The 17804-nt window shown below is 44.4% G+C and overlaps 1 protein-coding gene across 1 annotated transcript in view; it reads right to left on the bottom strand.

Annotated features, from left to right (window-relative positions):
* The window catches only part of LOC120026274 (WD repeat-containing protein 70), an 85034-nt gene that overhangs the window by 55464 nt on the left and 11766 nt on the right, over positions 1-17804 (bottom strand). Inside the window, exons 8-9 of the mRNA XM_038971101.1 lie at positions 14456-14609; positions 11709-11785 (exon numbers count right to left, since the gene is read on the bottom strand). Coding sequence (XP_038827029.1) covers positions 11709-11785; positions 14456-14609 — 231 coding nt within the window. The remainder of the gene's footprint in view (positions 1-11708; positions 11786-14455; positions 14610-17804) is intronic.

A 17804-nucleotide genomic window follows, 5' to 3' on the forward strand; every position in this document is an offset into this window, starting at 1 on the left:
AGCTTATTTCTCAGATTTTGTGCCAAATGTGTTTATATCCCTGTTAGTGAGCATTTCTCCTTTGCCGACATAATCCATCCACCTGACAGGTGTGGCATATCAAGAAGCTGAATAAACAGCATTCATTACACAGGTGCACCTTGTGCTGGGTACAAGGCCTCTACAATGTGCAGTTTTGTCACACAACACGATGCCACAGATGTTTTGAGGGCGCATGCAATTGGCATGCTGACTGCAGGAATGTCCACAAGAGCTGTTGTCAGAGAATTGTATGTTCATTTCTCTACCATAAGCCACCTCCAATGTTATTTTATAGAATTTGGCAGTACGTCCAACTTGCCTCAGAAATGCAGACCACATGTAACCCCGCCAGCACAGGACCTCAACGTCCAGCTTCTTCACCTGCAGGATCGCATGATACCAGTCATCTGGACAGCTGATTAAACACAGGCGTATTTCTGTCTGTAATAAAGCCCTTTTGAGGGGAAAAACTCATTCTGATTGGCTGGCCCTGGCTCCCAAGTGGGTGGGCCTATAGCCAGTCATGTGAAATCCATATATTAGGGCCTAATGAATGTACAGTTGAAGTCGGAAGTTTACATACACCTTAGCCAAATACATTTAAACTCAGTTTTTCACAATTCCTGACATTTAATCCTAGTAAGAATTCCCTATCTTAGGTCAGTTAGGATCACCACTGTATTTTAAGCTGGTGTAACTGAGTCAGGTTTGTAGGCCTCCTTGCTCGCAAACGCTTTTTCAGTTCTGCCCACACATTTTCTATAGGATTGAGGTCAGGGCTTTGTGATGGCCACTCCAATACCTTGACTTTGTTGTCCTTAAGCCGTTTTGCCACAACTTTAGAATTATGCTTGGGGTCATTGTCCATTTGGAAGACCCATTTGCGACCAAGCTTTAACTTCCTGACTGATGTCTTGAGATGTTGCATCAATATACCCACCTAATTTTCTTTCCTCATGATGCCATCTATTTTGTGAAGTGCACCAGTCCCTCCTGCAGCAAAGCACCCCCACAACATGATGCTGCCACCCCCGTGCTTCACGGTTGGGATGGTGTTCTTCGGCTTGCACGCCTCCCCCTTTTTCCTCCAAACATAATGATGGTCATTATGGCCAAACAGTTCTATTTTTGTTTCATCAGACCAGAGGACATTTCTCCACAAAGTACGATCTTTGTCCCCATGTGCAGTTGCAAACCGTAGTCTGGCTTTTTTATGGCGGTTTTGGAGCAGTGGCTTCTTCCTTCCTGAGCGGCCTTTCAGGTTATGTCGATATAGGACTTGTTTTCCTGTGGATATAGATACTTTTGTACCCGTTTCCTCCAGCATCTTCACAAGGTCCTTTGCTGTTGTTCTGGGATAGATTTGCACTTTTCGCACCAAAGTATGTTCATCTCTAGGAGACAGAACACGTCTCCTTCCTGAGCGGTATGACAGCTGCGTGGTCCCATGGTGTTCATACTTGCGTACTATTGTTTGTACAGATGAACGTGGTACCTTCAGGCATTTGGAAATTGCTCCCAAGAATGAACCAGACTTGTGGAGGTCTAAAAAAAAAAATCTGAGGTCTTGGCTGATTTCTTTTGATTTTCCCATGATGTCAAGCAAAGAGGCACTGAGTTTGAAGGTAGGCCTCGAAATACATCCACCACCAATTGACTCAAATTAAGTCAATCAGAAGCTTCTAAAAGCATGACATCATTTTCTGGAATTTTCCAAGCTGTTTAAAGGCACAGTCAACTAGTGTATGTAAACTTCAGACCCACTGGAATTGTGATACAGTGAATTATAAGTGAAATAATCAGTTTGTAAACAACTGTTGGAAAAATGACTTGTGTCATGCACAAAGTAGATGTCCTAACCGACTTACCAAAACTATAGTTTGTTAACAAGAAATTTGTGGAGTGGTTGAAAAACAAGTTTTAATGACTTCAACCTAAGTGTATGTAAACTTCCGACTTCAACTGTAAGTTTCAATTGACTGGTTTCCTTTATTGAACTGTAACTCGAAATTGTTGCATCTTGCGTACATATTTTTCTTCATTGAATTACATTCCAGGGCAGCAGGATACGGAACACTAGCTCCATAAGGCAGGCGGGGTGCCGGGCGCTGGGAGACGTGGTGTGAGAGACGCGCTGGACTGTGGATGAACCTGGTGTGTCTGAGTGTCTCAATGCCCAGAGAGGATGAGATGTTCTCTCAGACCCCTGGGACATCGGTCTGTTCTCACTCCACATCTCTGTATTGCCATGGAGATCACAATTAATAGCCCTGTGATCCTGCACAAGTCCTCCAAAAAGCCCAAATTAGGGTATCTCCAAGCTCCATACTTTGGGCTGAGAGCGTAGGGTTACATATAGAAAAATGGGAAAAATACTCAGTTGACAAGCACAGTATGCCAGAAATGAACAATTAAGAGATAGTGGGATGATCTCAAGAGCAAGGAGGAGTGTCAGTTTACATCGAGACGGGACATAAAACACTTGTGAGAGAGCTTAACTCAGAGGCTGTTACAGTGTGAGAAACCCCATAGCAAAGATTTACGGGGTTCGCTCAATTCACACATCCTTTATCATGGTTATTATACTGGTGTGACCCGAGAGCATGAAGCAGATTCATAATGGTGTCCATTTCTAGAAAGATCATGTACAATGGTGATTCCTTAATGTGCCATATACACTGAGTGTACAAAACATTAAAAAACCCTTTGTAATATTGAGTTGAAGGCACCCCCCTCCCTCAGTGTAGATCATATACTGTATGTTTGGGTGGTGCATGGAATGGTGGGGTGTACTGTATGATAAAGACAGCAGACAGGTGAACCTCCAGGACAGGGGCTGACAGAGACATGCTCTCCTCTCCTCTGGGGCCAATCCCAGTCCTGTCCTGCAGCCCAGCATGTAGGTTATCCCTGGCATCCAGAAAAACATTCCTCACAGTTATTAGGGTTATTATTTGTTTGTGTGTGTGGTGTGTGGTGTGTGGTGTGTGTGTGTGTGTGTGTGTGTGTGTGTGTGTGTGCCTACATCCCTATTAATCTGTGTCAAAACATGTCTTACTTAGTAAAACCCATAACTCAATCTTGGCTAGAAATACTCTCACAGAGGAACAAACTCCCACTGAGGAACAAAGTCTTTACACTTTCCAGGGGCAAACTATTTGGCCTGAAACATATTATTCTCCTTGAGGCTTTCAAACAGGTGTTCTTTCAGCAGAGAATTTGTTTAAGTAACACGGCACTTAGCAGGTATTTGGGCCCTATGCTTCAAATATGAGTAATCACTTACTTTGCGTTTAGGTAGCGTGCTATTTAGCATGTATGCCAATTTAATCTGAAACAAGAGTGAGAATGTTGAAAGGGGCTTCAATACAGTCTAACTCCAACTGCTGCTCCACGGGGCTACTTTATCGGGAAACGACATCTCTCGTCACATTCCTCTGATAGAAATATGTCGGGATAGTTAAGTCACACTTAAAGAGGACAGCTACAGCCATGGGAAGAGGAATCCACAGAATGTGACAACCATAGAATATGTTGTAGATCTTAGGCCTAATAACCCACATAAAAAAGTACTATAGTATACTATGGTATAAATACTTAGTATTCACTGTGGTGTTTTTGCAGACTGTTCTGTAGTATTCACTGTAGAAAGTCTATGAAAACACGACAGTGAATACTGTAATATTTACTGTAGTATTTACAGTTAATAAATACTAGTTTACAGTAAAATAAAACTCTAGTATATACTGTAGGGTTAAGGGAAAGGGGATACCTAGTCAGTAACTGAATGTCAACTGAAATGTGTTTTCCGCATTTAGCCAAACCCCTCAATCAGAAAGGTGTGTGTGTGGGGGGGGGGCTGCCTTAACGGAAAACTCCACCCAAAAACTCTCTTTTGGTATTTGTTTCATAAGTCCATTGTTGATATAGTAGCAAAACGTTTTGCATGTTAGCAATCAAGCTTTCAAAAATACAGAAATCTGGCTCATATGATGCAAAATAGATCATGCAGGCCAGATTACTGTATGTGGCAAATTTCTATGTTTTGGTCCATTTCTTAGCATCGAAGATAACATTCTGTACCAATATCCATGTGAGCCTCCCAGGCCCATGTTGCCCAGGGTTAATTAAGAACATAATAATATTACATTGTATTGCATTACAAACTTTTTCCACGAATCCCTTGGTCAAAAGTTGTTTGTGTTGTTAGTAATATTAATTTATTTAGACAGCTGGCTCTGGAACCCACTTTGAGAACCCCTGCTGTAAGGAACATGGTCTATGGTCTACATATGGTCTACAGTGCCTTTGGAAAGTATTCAGACCCCTTGACTTTTTTCCACATTTTGTTACGTTACAGCCTTATTCTAAAATGGATTAAATCGTTTTTATCCCTCATCAATCCACACACAATACACCCATAATGACAAAGCAAAAACTGGTTTTTAGACATTTTTGCAAATGTATTAAAAACTGAAATATCACGTTCACATAAGTATTCAGACCCTTTACTCAGTACTTAGTTGAAGCACCTTTGGCAGCGATTACAGCCTTGAGTCTTCTTGGGTATGATGCTACAAGCTTGGCACACCTGTATTTGGGGAGCTTCTTTCATTATTCTCTGCAGATCCTCTCAAGCTCTGTCAGGTTGGATTGGGAGCTTCGCTGCACAGCTATTTTCAGGTCTCTCCAGAGATGTTTGATCAGGTTCAAGTCCAGGCTCTGACTGGGCCACTCAAGGACATTCAGAGACCTATCCCTAAGCCACTCCTGCATTGTCTTGGTTGTGTGCTTAGGATCATTGTCCTGTTGGAAGGTGAACCTTCACCCTCGTCTGAGGTCATGAGCGCACTGGAGCAGATATTTATAAAGGATCTCTCTGTACTTTGCTCTGTTCATCTTTCCCTCGATCTTGACTAGTCTCCCAGTCCCTACCACTGAAAAACATCCCCACAGCATGATGCTGCCACCACCATGCTTCACAGTAGGGATGGTGCCAGGTTTTTTTCCAGACGTGATGCTTGGCATTCAGGCCAAAGAGTTCAATCTTGGTTTCATCCAACCAGAGAATCTTTTTCTCATGGTCAGAGTCCTTAGGTGCCTTTTTGCAAACTCTGAGTGGGCTGTCATGTGCCTTTTACTGAGGAGTAGTCTGTCTGGCCACTCTGCCATAAAGGCCCGATTGGTGGAGTGCTTCAGAGATGGATGTCCTTCTGGAAGGTTCTCCCATCAACACAGAGGAACTCTGGAGCTCAATCAGAGTGACAAATCGGGTTCTTGGTCACCTCCCTGACCAAGGACCTTCATCCCTGATTGCTCAGTTTGGCCGTGAGGCCAGCTCTAGGAATAGTCTTGGTGGTTCCAAACTTCTTCCATTTAAGAATAATGGCCACTGAGTTCTTGGGGACCTTCAATGTTGCACAACATTTTTGGTACCCTTGCACCTTTTATTATTTATTTATTCTATTTAACTAGGCAAGTCAGTTAAGAACAAATTTTTATTTTCAATGACGGCCTAGGAACAGTGGGTTAACTGCCTTGTTCAGGGCCAGAACAACAGATTTTTACCTTGTCAGCTCAGGGATTCGTGTGTAGATTGATGAGGAACATTTTCTATTTTATCCATTTTAGAATAAGGCTGTAACGTAACAAAATGTGGAAAAAGTCAAGGTATCTGAATACTTTCCGAATGGACTGTGTACTTGGCATGTAGGTTTTCCACTAATGAGTGGCACAAATTGGGATATGGGGGAGGAGAATGGGCAGGGTATATGTTAATTAATAAATACTGTGGTGTTTTTGCGGACATTACTGTAGTATTTACTACAGTGTTTGTTTTGCGGAAAATACTGTAGTATTTAGCATAGTATTCTACAACAAGTACTACACATGATTGAGAGACACTACAGTGCGTAGTATAGTACTCTACAGTATACTACAGTTTACTAAAGAACAAAAAAATCCCCTAGATGATAATTGTTGCAATGATTACTTCACTGTACAGATACATGACCGTCATGCTTGCACCATTGCTAAAGAAAACGGCATTTAATCTTAAATATTTGTCATTGTGCTTCTAAATATTTCAACTTAGGGGCACATGTGCTCCTGGTAAAAAAAGGTCAGCGTAGAGCCCTGAAAGAGCTAGTACATTAAAGCATCGAAAGCAGCACATCAAAAGCGGCTTCAGAACAATAGAGGGAGAGAGAACCTATTAAATCTGGGTGGTAACACTGGTCTGTTGTCAGGAAGACAGACGAACAGCACCAGGCGGTACGGCTGGCCCTCCTCTGGACTTCAGAAATAGAAGCCCTGGGTCCTGGTTTATCTGGCCCATTGTCAGACAGAGTCACACACACAGCAGCCAAGACATCCAGGCTCCCCACTGGGACCACTGAATGGGACTGGAGGAGTGGGGAGGAGTGAAAGAGAGACAACATTTCCATTTCATTCATTTAGCAGGCGCTCATATCCAGGGCGACTTACAGTAGTGAGAGCATACATTTTCATACAACACCGTCAGAATCACTGGGCCTTTAGATAACTGCCTGAGGTGAAAACCCAGGCTACAGCCCAGCTCCCTGTGCTGTGAGGTCTACTGGGTGTACCTCCCACGCTGATCATCATTACCCAATGACGACGCATGAACTGTTTCTTACTGTCAGCGGCAATTCATTGAAACTAACACTTCACGGTATGCCTCATTCAGTCCCTTCCAGTTCTGACCTCAGTTACTCATAGTGAACAGTGTACCTCACCTAGCTCACAAGAGGCAGTCATAGAAAGTCCCAAACATCCCCTTTCACAACATCCGCCCGACAATCATCGGTTCCCCGAGGCCTCTTAGAGTGAGACGTGTGATTGAGGGAGACAGAGGGGAGGGATGGAGGGCAGGAGAGGGAGAGAGACTTTGAAAGAAGAGGGACCTCCTGAAAGCAGGCCACTGGACATTCCCTTCCTGTCCTGATCCCTGTGGCCCAGGGAGCTGTAGTGACCCGCTCCGGACCCTCCCGCTGGGGACCCTTCACATCTACAGCTGGTCGCGGCTGCAAACGGCTCTCTGTCCACTGCTCTACTCCCAGAACTGGGCTTGCAACCCCCAGTGCAAACGTGCCACGTGAGGATTCCCAGAACCCAACGTAAAGCTAAATAAAGCAGCTAGCCCCCGCGCCACATCTGGGAGGGAGAGCTGGCAGCGAGAAGAGACGGTCAGAGGTGAACACTGGTCCCAGCCCCTACCCTCCTCAGCCTTGTTTTCAGTCCTGATCATGGTGTTGGGTTTCTGCGCCGCTGCCTGTCACACTCACTTAGACTCATCACTGGGGTTCTCTCCCTTTCGCTCTCTCACACATATACACACACATACATAAACATGTTCAGAGAAACACACACACACACACACATGGATCCCGCCCATAAACATAGAAACACTACAGCCCCTGAGATAAGCTCTATGGGGAAACCAATTGGCTAGAGGACAACATAACAAACAGAGGGCTTGTGAAAGTGTAGTAGGTTACATGGATAATTCTGTATTGTATTACCATTGTATTCTGAAAACAGAGATTTTCCCCAATGAAAGCTCCAGGAGGTGACTACACACTGTGAGAGAGGTGAGGACAGACCAAGGGTCCCAGAGGCATAGCTTAGCCTAGAGGACTCCCTGCTGGTGACAAGTGAGATGATGGGAAACTAAACTCAGCAAAAAAGAAACGTCCCTTTTTCAGGACCCTGTTTTTCAAAGATAATTCGTAAAGATAATTCGTAAAAATCCAAATAACTTCATTGTAAAGAGTTTAAACACTGTTTCCCATGCTTGTTCAATGAACCATTAACAATTAATGAACATGCACCAGTGGAATGGTCGTTAAGACACTAACAGCTTACAGACGGTTGGCAATTAAGGTCACAGTTATGAAAACTTAGGACACTAAAGAGGCCTTTCTACTGACTGAAAAACACCAAAAGAAAGATGCCCAGGGTCTCTGCTCATCTGCGTGAACGTGCCTTAGGTATGCTGCAATGAGGCATGAGGACTGCAGATGTGGCCAGGGCAATAAATTGCAATGTGCGTACTGTGAGACGCATAAGACAGCACTACAGGGAGACAGGACAGACAGCTGATCGTCCTCGCAGTGGCAGACCACGTGTAACAACATCTGCACAGGATTGGTACATCCGAACATCAGACCTGCGGGACAGACACAGGATGACAACAACAACTGCCCAAGTTACACCTGGAACGCACAATCCCTCCATCAGTGCTCAAACTGTCCGGAATAGGCTGAGAGAGGCTGGACTGAGGGCTTATAGGCCTGTTGTAAGGCAGGTCCTCACCAGACATCACCGGCAACAACGTCGCCTATGGGCACAAACCCACCGTCGCTGGACCAGACAGGACTGGCAAAAAGTGCTCTTCTCTGACGAGTCGCGCTTTTGTCTCACCAGGGGTAATGGTCGGATTCGCGTTTATCGTCGAAGGAATGAGCGTTACACCGAGGCCTGTACTCTGGATCGATTTGGAGGTGGAGGATCCGTCATGGTCTAGGGCGGTGTGTCACAGCATCATCGGACTGAGCTTGTTGTCATTGCAGGCAATCTCAACGCTGTGCGTTACAGGGAAGACATCCTCCTCCCTCATGTGGTACCCTTCCTGCAGGCTCATCCTGACATGACCCACCAGCATGACAATGCCACCAGCCATACTGCTCGTTCTGTGCGTGATTTCCTGCAAGACAGGAATGTCAGTGTTCTGCCATGGCCAGCGAAGAGCCCAGATCTCAATCCTATTGAGCACGTCTGGGACCTGTTGGATCGGAGGGTGAGGGCTAGGGCCCTTCCCCCCAGAAATGCCTGGGAACTTGCAGGTGCCTTGGTGGAAGAGTGGGGTAACATCCCACAGCAAGAATGGGCAAATCTGGTGCAGTCCATGAGGAGGAGATGCACTGCAGTACTTAATGCAGCTGGTGGCCACACCAGATACTGACTGCTACTTATGATTTTGACCCCCCCTTTGTTCAGGGACACATTATTCAATTTCTGTTAGTCACATGTCTGTGGAACTTGCTCATTTTATGTCTCAGTTGTTGAATCTTGTTATGTTCATACAAATATTTACACACGTGAAGTTTGCTGAAAATAAACGCAGTTCACAGTGAGGATGTTTCCTTTTTTGCTGAGTTTATATTGTCAGCAATGATAAACCAGCATTTTTGGAAGCTCAAACTTATACTGCCTAGTAACTGTTGAATTGGAAATAGACTTCAGAGAGGGCCATATTGATGCCCAGGTGATCTCAATGAAAATGAGTCTTAAAGGGATATGTTAATTTGAAATCCTCCGGCTGATCCTTGATAAGCCACTGTACCCCAGCTCAAACAAAGACTCTAGTGATCATACACCGGCATTGCTGTCCTTACATTTTGGTGAGATTATCCGACTAGTTTATTCCCTGTAAGAATAGTTTAGTGTCTTCTTCTCCGGTGGGGGTCCTGATCCACATAATCCTGTTGTTCGGAAGATTAGTGACCAAGTAGGCATGAGTTGCATGGTGCCATTCTGAGAAACCAGTGAGACATGGCAGTGCACCCTTATTCAGCTCATTACTGCCTTTCGCAAACCAATTAAGCCACTCATCCCAGCTCTGATAGAGCCCTCCAGCTGTAGGAGACAGCCTAGTGCTGTGTTCATTTAAATCAAATACAATTGTAATGGTCGGGTACACATATTTTGCAGGGGATAGCGAAATGCTTAAGTTCCTACCTCCAGCAGTTGAAAAAAAAACATTATTTCACCTTTATTTAACCAGGTAGGCTAGTTGAGAACAAGTTCTCATTTACAACTGCGACCTGGCCAAGATAAGACAAACAATAACACAGTGTTACACATGGAATAAACAAACATACAGTCAGTAAAGGAGGAATTGGCTTTGGGGGTGACTAGAAATATACCTGCTGGAGCGCGCGCCATGGGTGGGTGCTGCTACGGTGATCAGTGAACTGAGATAAGGCGGGGCTATACCTAGCAAAGACTGATAGATGACCTGGAGCCAATGGGTTTGGCGACGAATATTAAGCGAGGGCCAGCCAACGAGAGCATACAGGTCGCAGTGGTGGGTAGTATATGGGGCTTTGATGACAAAACGGATGGCACTGTGATAGACTGCATCCAATTCGCTGAGTAGAGTGTTGGAGGCTATTTTGTAAATGACATCGCCGAAGTCAAGGATCGGTAGGATAGTCCGTTTTACGAGGGTATGTTTGGCAGCATGAGTGAAGGATGCTTTGTTGCGAAATAGGAAGGCGATTCTAGATTTAATTTTGGATTGGAGATGCTTAATGTGAGTCTGGAAGGAGAGTTTACAGTCTAACCAGACACCTAGGTATTTGTAGTTGTCCACATATTCTAAGTCAGAACCGTCCAGAGTAGTGATGCTGGACGGGCGGGCAGTTGCGGGCAGCGATCGGTTGAAGAGCATGCATTTAGTTTTACTTGCATTTAAGAGCAGTTGGAGGCCACGGAAGGAGAGTTGTATGGCATTGACGCTCGTCTGGAGGTTAGTTAACACAGTGTCCAAAGAAGGGCCAGAAGTATACAGAATGGTGTCGTCTGCGTAGAGGTGGATCAGAGACTCACCAGCAGCAAGAGCGATATCATTGATGTATACAGAGAAGAGAGTCGGCCCGAGACTCTTATTACCAGTGCAGTAATAACTAACAACGCAAAACAATACATGCAAACCCCAAAAATGTAAATAAAGGAATTAAGAAATACTGAAATAGAACGAGCGATGTCAGAGTCCGGAATATAAATATATACTGTATGTATATGATGGTGTGTGTTGACATTATGGACAGTATATGAATAGAAAAGGTGTGTACAGCAGTAGATATATGATGAGCCTTGACTAGAATACAGTATATACATATGAAGTGGGCAAAACAGTATGTAAACATTATTAAAGTGACCAGTTTTCAATGACTATGTACATAGGGCAGGGTTGAGTACTGGGTGGTAGCCAGTTTGCAGTGGTGTAAAGTACTTCAGTAAAAATACTTTAAAGTACTACTTAAGTAGTTTTGGGGTGTATATGTACTTGACTATTTATATTTTTGCCAACTTTTACTTCACTACATTCCTAAAGAAAATAATGTACTTTTTACTCCATACATTTTCCCTGACACACAAAAGTACTCGTTACATTTTGAAAGGAAAATGGTCCAATTCACACACTTATCAAGAGAACATCCCTGGTCATTCCTACAGCCTCTGATCTGGCGGACTCACTGAACACAAATCCTTCATTTGTAAATGATGTCTGAGTATTGGAGTTTGTCCCTGGCTATCCACCAATAAAAAAATGTAAAAATAAATGAATTGGGACAGTCTGGTTTGCTTAAGGAATTTGAAATGATATATACTTCTGATACTTAAGTATATTTTAGCAATTACATTCACTTTTGATACTTAAGTATATTTAAAACCAACTTTTACTCAAGTAGTATTTTACTGGGTGACTTTTACTTGAGTCATTGTCTATTAAGGTATCTTAACTTTTACTCAAGTATGACAAATGAGTACTTTTTCCACCACTGCCAGCTTGTAACAGTGCGTTTGTCTGTCCCTGTGAATCTCAGATTCACCGGCACAGAGAAACGCACACGCACATACACGCACATACAACTCACCCGTCGTTGGAGCAGGTCATAAACTCGTCCTTAATCTTGGGGTGCCAACAGCCGCTGTTCAGCATGGCAGTGTGACCCTGAAATAAAAAGACAGACAGAAACGTAGTTAAATGGCTATAATTTTACCCAATCAGCACTGAGGAATCTGGATTTAAACAAGTAACGACCAAACATCTATTTTACAGAGAGTGGCACGTCGTGCATAGCAGCCTGATCTCACTGCTCCTAGTTAGCCCATGGTCCTTCTCCAGAGAAAAGAGATGGACCTACAGGGAAGGAGAACCCCCCCTGACCCCTAAACACCAGAGCCAGCCAGGCCCAGTGGAGCGCCCTCTGCCTCAAAACTGAGAGCTCATAGCACTGTGACCTCCAGCAGGGCTCTCCTCTGGTAAAAAAAAGCACGCACAGAAATAGCCATAACAAATAACATCTTCAAAGAGCGACTGCCCAGAGAGAGGCCCTCTCGCACCGAGAGGGCAGGGGATTTCTCCGACGTGCAGCCGAGAGAGTTCAGACATGACATATCTCAACCTGACAGAGAGGACAGGAGTTGAGCAAAATGACATCAGTGTGTGAATTGTGGAGAGGCCTGCCTGCTCACTGTGAGATCCTCTTAGCCCTTTTACCATGGGACTGGACACGGCCCGGCTTCCACTGTACTATGTTCCCCTTTACCACAACTTATCAAACCGTCATTCTCTCTCATTTATAGCATTTAAATGCTATATCTCCCCATACTGTAAAATACAAGGACTACTTTGAATATTCACAGATGGAGAACAAAAAAGTATTTCAACCTATACTTGTAATGCTTAGGGTACAGTCCACAAACGGTGTTGTATGTTTAGAGCTTAAATGGTTTTGTAAATGACTGAATTACTTCCACGTTCCGGCAAAAGGCATCAAAACAAACAGCTCCGGTCTTTCACAGTCTTTTAATTGGACTGGAGGAACTACCGTTGCTATGCACCTCTGATTCCCCTCCTGCCCAACAGAACAGGAGAGGACAGCCAACTGCCAATGCCTGATTAGAACCAGACTGACAAACACACTTGACAGTAAACACCACATCAAAAAGAATAATCCTAATTACAAACAGAAACCTGGGTGGAAAAATCAGCCTCACTGATACTAGGAAACCATGGAAAGCCTTTAGTGCGTGTGTTAGTGATGGGGGGATGGATAGTATGGTGGGTAGTATATGGGGCTTTGGTGACAAAACGGATGGCACTGTGATAGACTGCATCCAATTTGTTGAGTCGCTCTAGCAACTCCTGTGGCGGGCCGGGCACATGCACGCTGACACGGTCGACAGGTGTACGGTGTTTCCTCCGACATATTTGTGCGGCTGGCTTCCGGGTTAAGCGAGCAGTGTGTCAAGAAGCAGTGCGGCATGGCGGGTCGTGTTTCGGGGGACGCACGACACTCGACCTTTGCCTCTCCCGAGTCTGTATGGGAGTTGCAGCGATGAGACAAAACTGTAACTACCAACTGGACACCACAAAATTGGACTGAAACACGGGGGAAAAAATTATACAAAAATTATCATGGCTCTCTCTTGTCCCTCTGCAGCAGACATGATGATCAGTATGTTTGGAACATCGAATCGCCAGAAAATCACAGTATCGAATCGCAATACATATAGAATCGTGAAAATTGCAATGCATATCGTTATGCTAACCAAAGTATCGTGATAATTCCCGGCCCTCTCTCACACACTGTGTGTGTGTGTGTGTGTGTGTGTGTGTGTGTGTGTGTGTGTGTGTGTGTGTGTGTGTGTGTGTGTGTGTGTGTGTGTGTGTGTGTGTGTGTGAGCATATGGGTGGGTGCTGTGCAAGAGACAGAGAGCAGAAGAGAGTGAGGTAGAAAGAGAGAGACTAGTGTGTGTGTGTGTGTGTGTGTGTGTGTGTGTGTGTGTGTGTGTGAGTGAGTGAGTGAGTGAGTGAGTGAGTGAGTGAGTGAGTGAGTGAGTGAGTGAGTGAGTGAGTGAGTGAGTGAGTGAGTGAGTGAGTGAGTGAGTGAGTGAGTGAGTGAGTGAGCATATGGGTGGGTGCTGTGCAAAGAGACAGAGAGCAGAAGAGAGTAAGGGAGAAAGAGAGAGACTAGTGTGTGTGTGTGTGTGTGTGTGGTGGTGATGTAGGGATGTGAGAGAATTGGTTTTGGACACACTACATTAGCTGGGTCACCTTCAGCAGAGCTTCGCTACCCAGAACCCTGCCACCAGCTACAGCCCCAATGGAGCATTGGATCCACAGGAATGTAGAGACAGAGCGACACTCTACAGTAGTTCTCCTACTGGGGAAGTCACCTCTATCACATCATTCTCACAGGTGTCTCAGCCACCATGCAGAACATGCTCTGCGAATGGACAATCAGCAACGGCCTTTTAGACAGCAAAAACTGTTCACCCAAGACGCATTGAACAAACGCGACCTTGGTCAGTGGTCGGTCACCACGGCATGATCTAGTTGTGAATGTCATCGTGACCCTCTCCTACTCCACTCTGACTGCTCCCAGCTGGAAGTACAGTACACATCATTACCCCCATACACAAACTAACCTGCAGCTGCAGAACATACAGTGCAGGGGTCATCTCTGACACAAAGCTAAGGCCCAGGCCCGAATGCTTGTTTGAGCGGCCACCGAAAGGGGGGCTGGAAGGCCATAGTGTCCGATGGCTATATCTCTTCCCTTCTCAGTAACAGAGGAAGCACATATCAGAGAGTAGGTGGTGGATGAGTGTGTACCTTGGTGTTAGCCATGTCCACGATGTACTGGTCTCCCTTGGGACACTCCATGACCGGGAACCCGTCTCGGTCCAACACCTTGGCCTGGGCATTCCCAGAGACCACCAGGATGACATCACCAGTGATGCTGTATTGCAGGGACCTGATCTGGTGGCTGAGAGGGGACACAATGGGAGAGGATGAGAAAGGCAAAGCTTTTTTACTTATCATTCCCGTGGCTACCATTGGTCATTCATGAAATGCGTGCGGTAAGTGTCTTTGTGGGAGTTTCTGTTGAATTGGTGAGAGACATCTGCTAAGTCTGAACGTGTACGGCATCAGAGCTACAGCGATGTCATATAACAGCTTTAAATCCTGAAGCAGTTTTAGACAAAAACCTGTTACCATAGGAACCGTGACAACACACATCACAGAGAGTTAGCGGAAACAGTCAGACGTTCGGCCCATTTGATTTGGACCAGACAGACAAACAGTGGAGATGTCTAGGTCTGGGCCTCTCTCTGTCTTGTCCCTCAGACTCAACACAATGAAAAGTCTGTTAGACTGGGACAGAAGAATGTAACACACACCGAAGCTAACCTTGGCTGCACTACACATAGTTGGGTTTCTTCTTTCCAGCAAGAAAAGGAGTGGAGAGGTTCAAATATGAGCCCAAAGATTGGGATTTAGCTACACCAGCAACCCATTCACAATGCCAATCTATGCGCTGAACTGTTACTGTTACCTCCTACTCAACGCACACCACACGTGTCACGCAAACACACACACACACATAACCACTCTCCCAAAGTGCAGATAGCAATTCAGGTCAATATCAAACTGCATTAACACAGCGGGGGGTAGAGGGGCCAGCCAGGTTTCGTGCGGGGAGCCGAACGCTTAGGGAGTGGGACCATAGTGAAATAAAACTGGGTTAACATCTCTGTTCCTACCTCCAGGGGCTGGAGCACAGACAGCCATCACTACATTTCCTTCGGAGGAAGAGTCAACAACACTAAACCAATCAAGGTTCCTCATTAAGTGGAAATAACCCCTAGTTTTTAACTCTAGCGTGCCCTGCAGGTCGATGGAGAAACAGTGGGCTTCACACGGCTCTCCAAATATGGCCTAGTGTGTCAGTGACCGCAGAGACTATTGGACGGCTCTGTAATCAGGCTAAATGTGGCGTAGAGTTCTGCTAATAAGATTCAGGGAAAGCCCGCTCCAGCTCAGCCCATTGGTTCTCAAAACCCCTGAGAGAATGTATTCATTGATGGGTTCCACGAAACAAACATTAAATACGCACAGTGATACACATGGACACAAACACATACACAAGCTCTTCTCTCATCTGCATCCGAGTATACAGTATTTAGGTTAGGTCCATTTAATTAAAGGGAGAAGATCCATTCCTCTGACATGAGGTACTACAGTTAATACGAGGTGCTCTGAAGCAATACAACAACATGTTTGTGCATGTGTATGAGCATTTTGATAGCAGGGTTTCCTTAGCTGGTAATTGACGTTTTTTGGCCAATATAATAAATTAAAAGGCGATAAATACAATTGTAGCAGGACAAATTGTCCCGGGGTGCATATCATGCATATCAGACTCACTAGAATATATTGAAAGAACAGAATATTAGGGATCAATGAAATAAAGCCATCTAAATATATGCATATTCGTCTCTGTTTCAGCACCAATTGGTAGACTTAAAAATACTCTGATCTTGTAGATTATTTAGGGTTGGGAAAGTATTTATGAACCATAAAAAAAGGTTTAGAGAGCCTTTACACACTAAATATATTGGTGAATAAAAAAAAACTGTGGTTTGATTCATCCTGAAAGTTGCCATATCTCAAGTTCGATCGATGCGATATTGGAACAGTGTTTCCGCTGCAGTCATTTAACAGTGGCGCTGCGCCACAGCACAATCATTGCCTCCATGGCCAAAAAATATGTAACATGAAAAAATATCTGTCGTGGCGCACTTTGAACACGCCACAAATCAGACAACCCCATAGTAGAATAGTTGATCTGTTTACATAGTCGGCTTGTTGTTGTGTGTTCTACATGAGATAAATATTCCTCTCGAGGCGCATTTAAGTTACGAGTGCCATAGGGAGGGAAACCTGCATTCTGACAAGCAGTCAATGCACAACAATTCCTCTAATCGTGGGGGAAATAGCAGTTTAAATGGCCTTTGTTAAAAAGGCGATCCCAGCTTTCCATTCCTACTTAATATATTTGTCAACTCCTAAATACACGCAAACTGCAGTGTCATGGTTAAGCGCCATACACCTCTGCAAATCCCTGTGAGTGCATAGGGAGAGTGGGGCTAACGAACGGGTCAATTGTAGAGTAACTTTGATTTAAAACGCCACCCTATGAAGTGGTTTCTTGGAGAAGTACAAACAGGGAACGTGTTACCCTGGGTGGCAGTTTACCCCAAGTTACCTAAACATATAGGCTTACATTATATTCACAGTGTTTATGCAAGATTTTTGGGACATAAAATTAATCAATAGGATGCTAACTAGTTAAAAGATTATATTTGGGATCTAACTAATGATTAGCCCAACAGGGTAAATCCAGATAGGCCACCCCATGCTTCAGCCTGTGCTGCATCAGTTGGCCTACAGGTGGTAATGCTTATTGCTAATAGCATACCTGATAATACGGACCATAATATGGAAAAGTGCCACATTCAGCTCTTCAACCCATGGTAATGTTGGAAGATTAGTGCACACAGAATTATAATAGGGAGAATAGCGTACAATAGTAGGCAACATCCATGTCTATTGCCTGCACTAACAACGGAACTGTGTGATGACACGGCCAATTAATTATTGCACCATGCGTCGGGTTCAAACTGTTACGACTTGGTCTGCTCTCCGCTACATAACGATTTAATCACCCTACATGTTTTTTTACTAATGATCCTCAGCAACAACCACACGGCCGTGACGCCGTTTACAGAGGAAGCAAATGAAGGTAAACGAAACATGTCATTAAATGGAATGATGTGGGCTATACCAACTGAAAAGAACTAACAGTAAATTGGCAGTTGAATATGTGTGGTTATTAGGCCTATTGACGGTCGATACTGATGATACAAATAGGAAACAGAGGAAGTCTGGGTAGCCTATAATTAAGAGTGCCCATCAGAGCAAGTTAAAATGCTGTACAATTTAAATTCCGCATAATGGCACAGCATTTCATAAACTTCACTTTAAGTTGTTATGCTTCAGGTTGCTGCCATATGAGTGGTTTCACATTTGTCTCAGCGATTATAAGATAAAATAGATTTAAAATGGTAATTTATATTTACAATTCCCTTCTCCAAACGGATTACTCATTTATCAATAG

This window comes from Salvelinus namaycush, chromosome 31 (genome assembly GCF_016432855.1).
Source record: "Salvelinus namaycush isolate Seneca chromosome 31, SaNama_1.0, whole genome shotgun sequence".
Classification (NCBI taxonomy): Eukaryota; Metazoa; Chordata; class Actinopteri; order Salmoniformes; family Salmonidae; genus Salvelinus; species Salvelinus namaycush.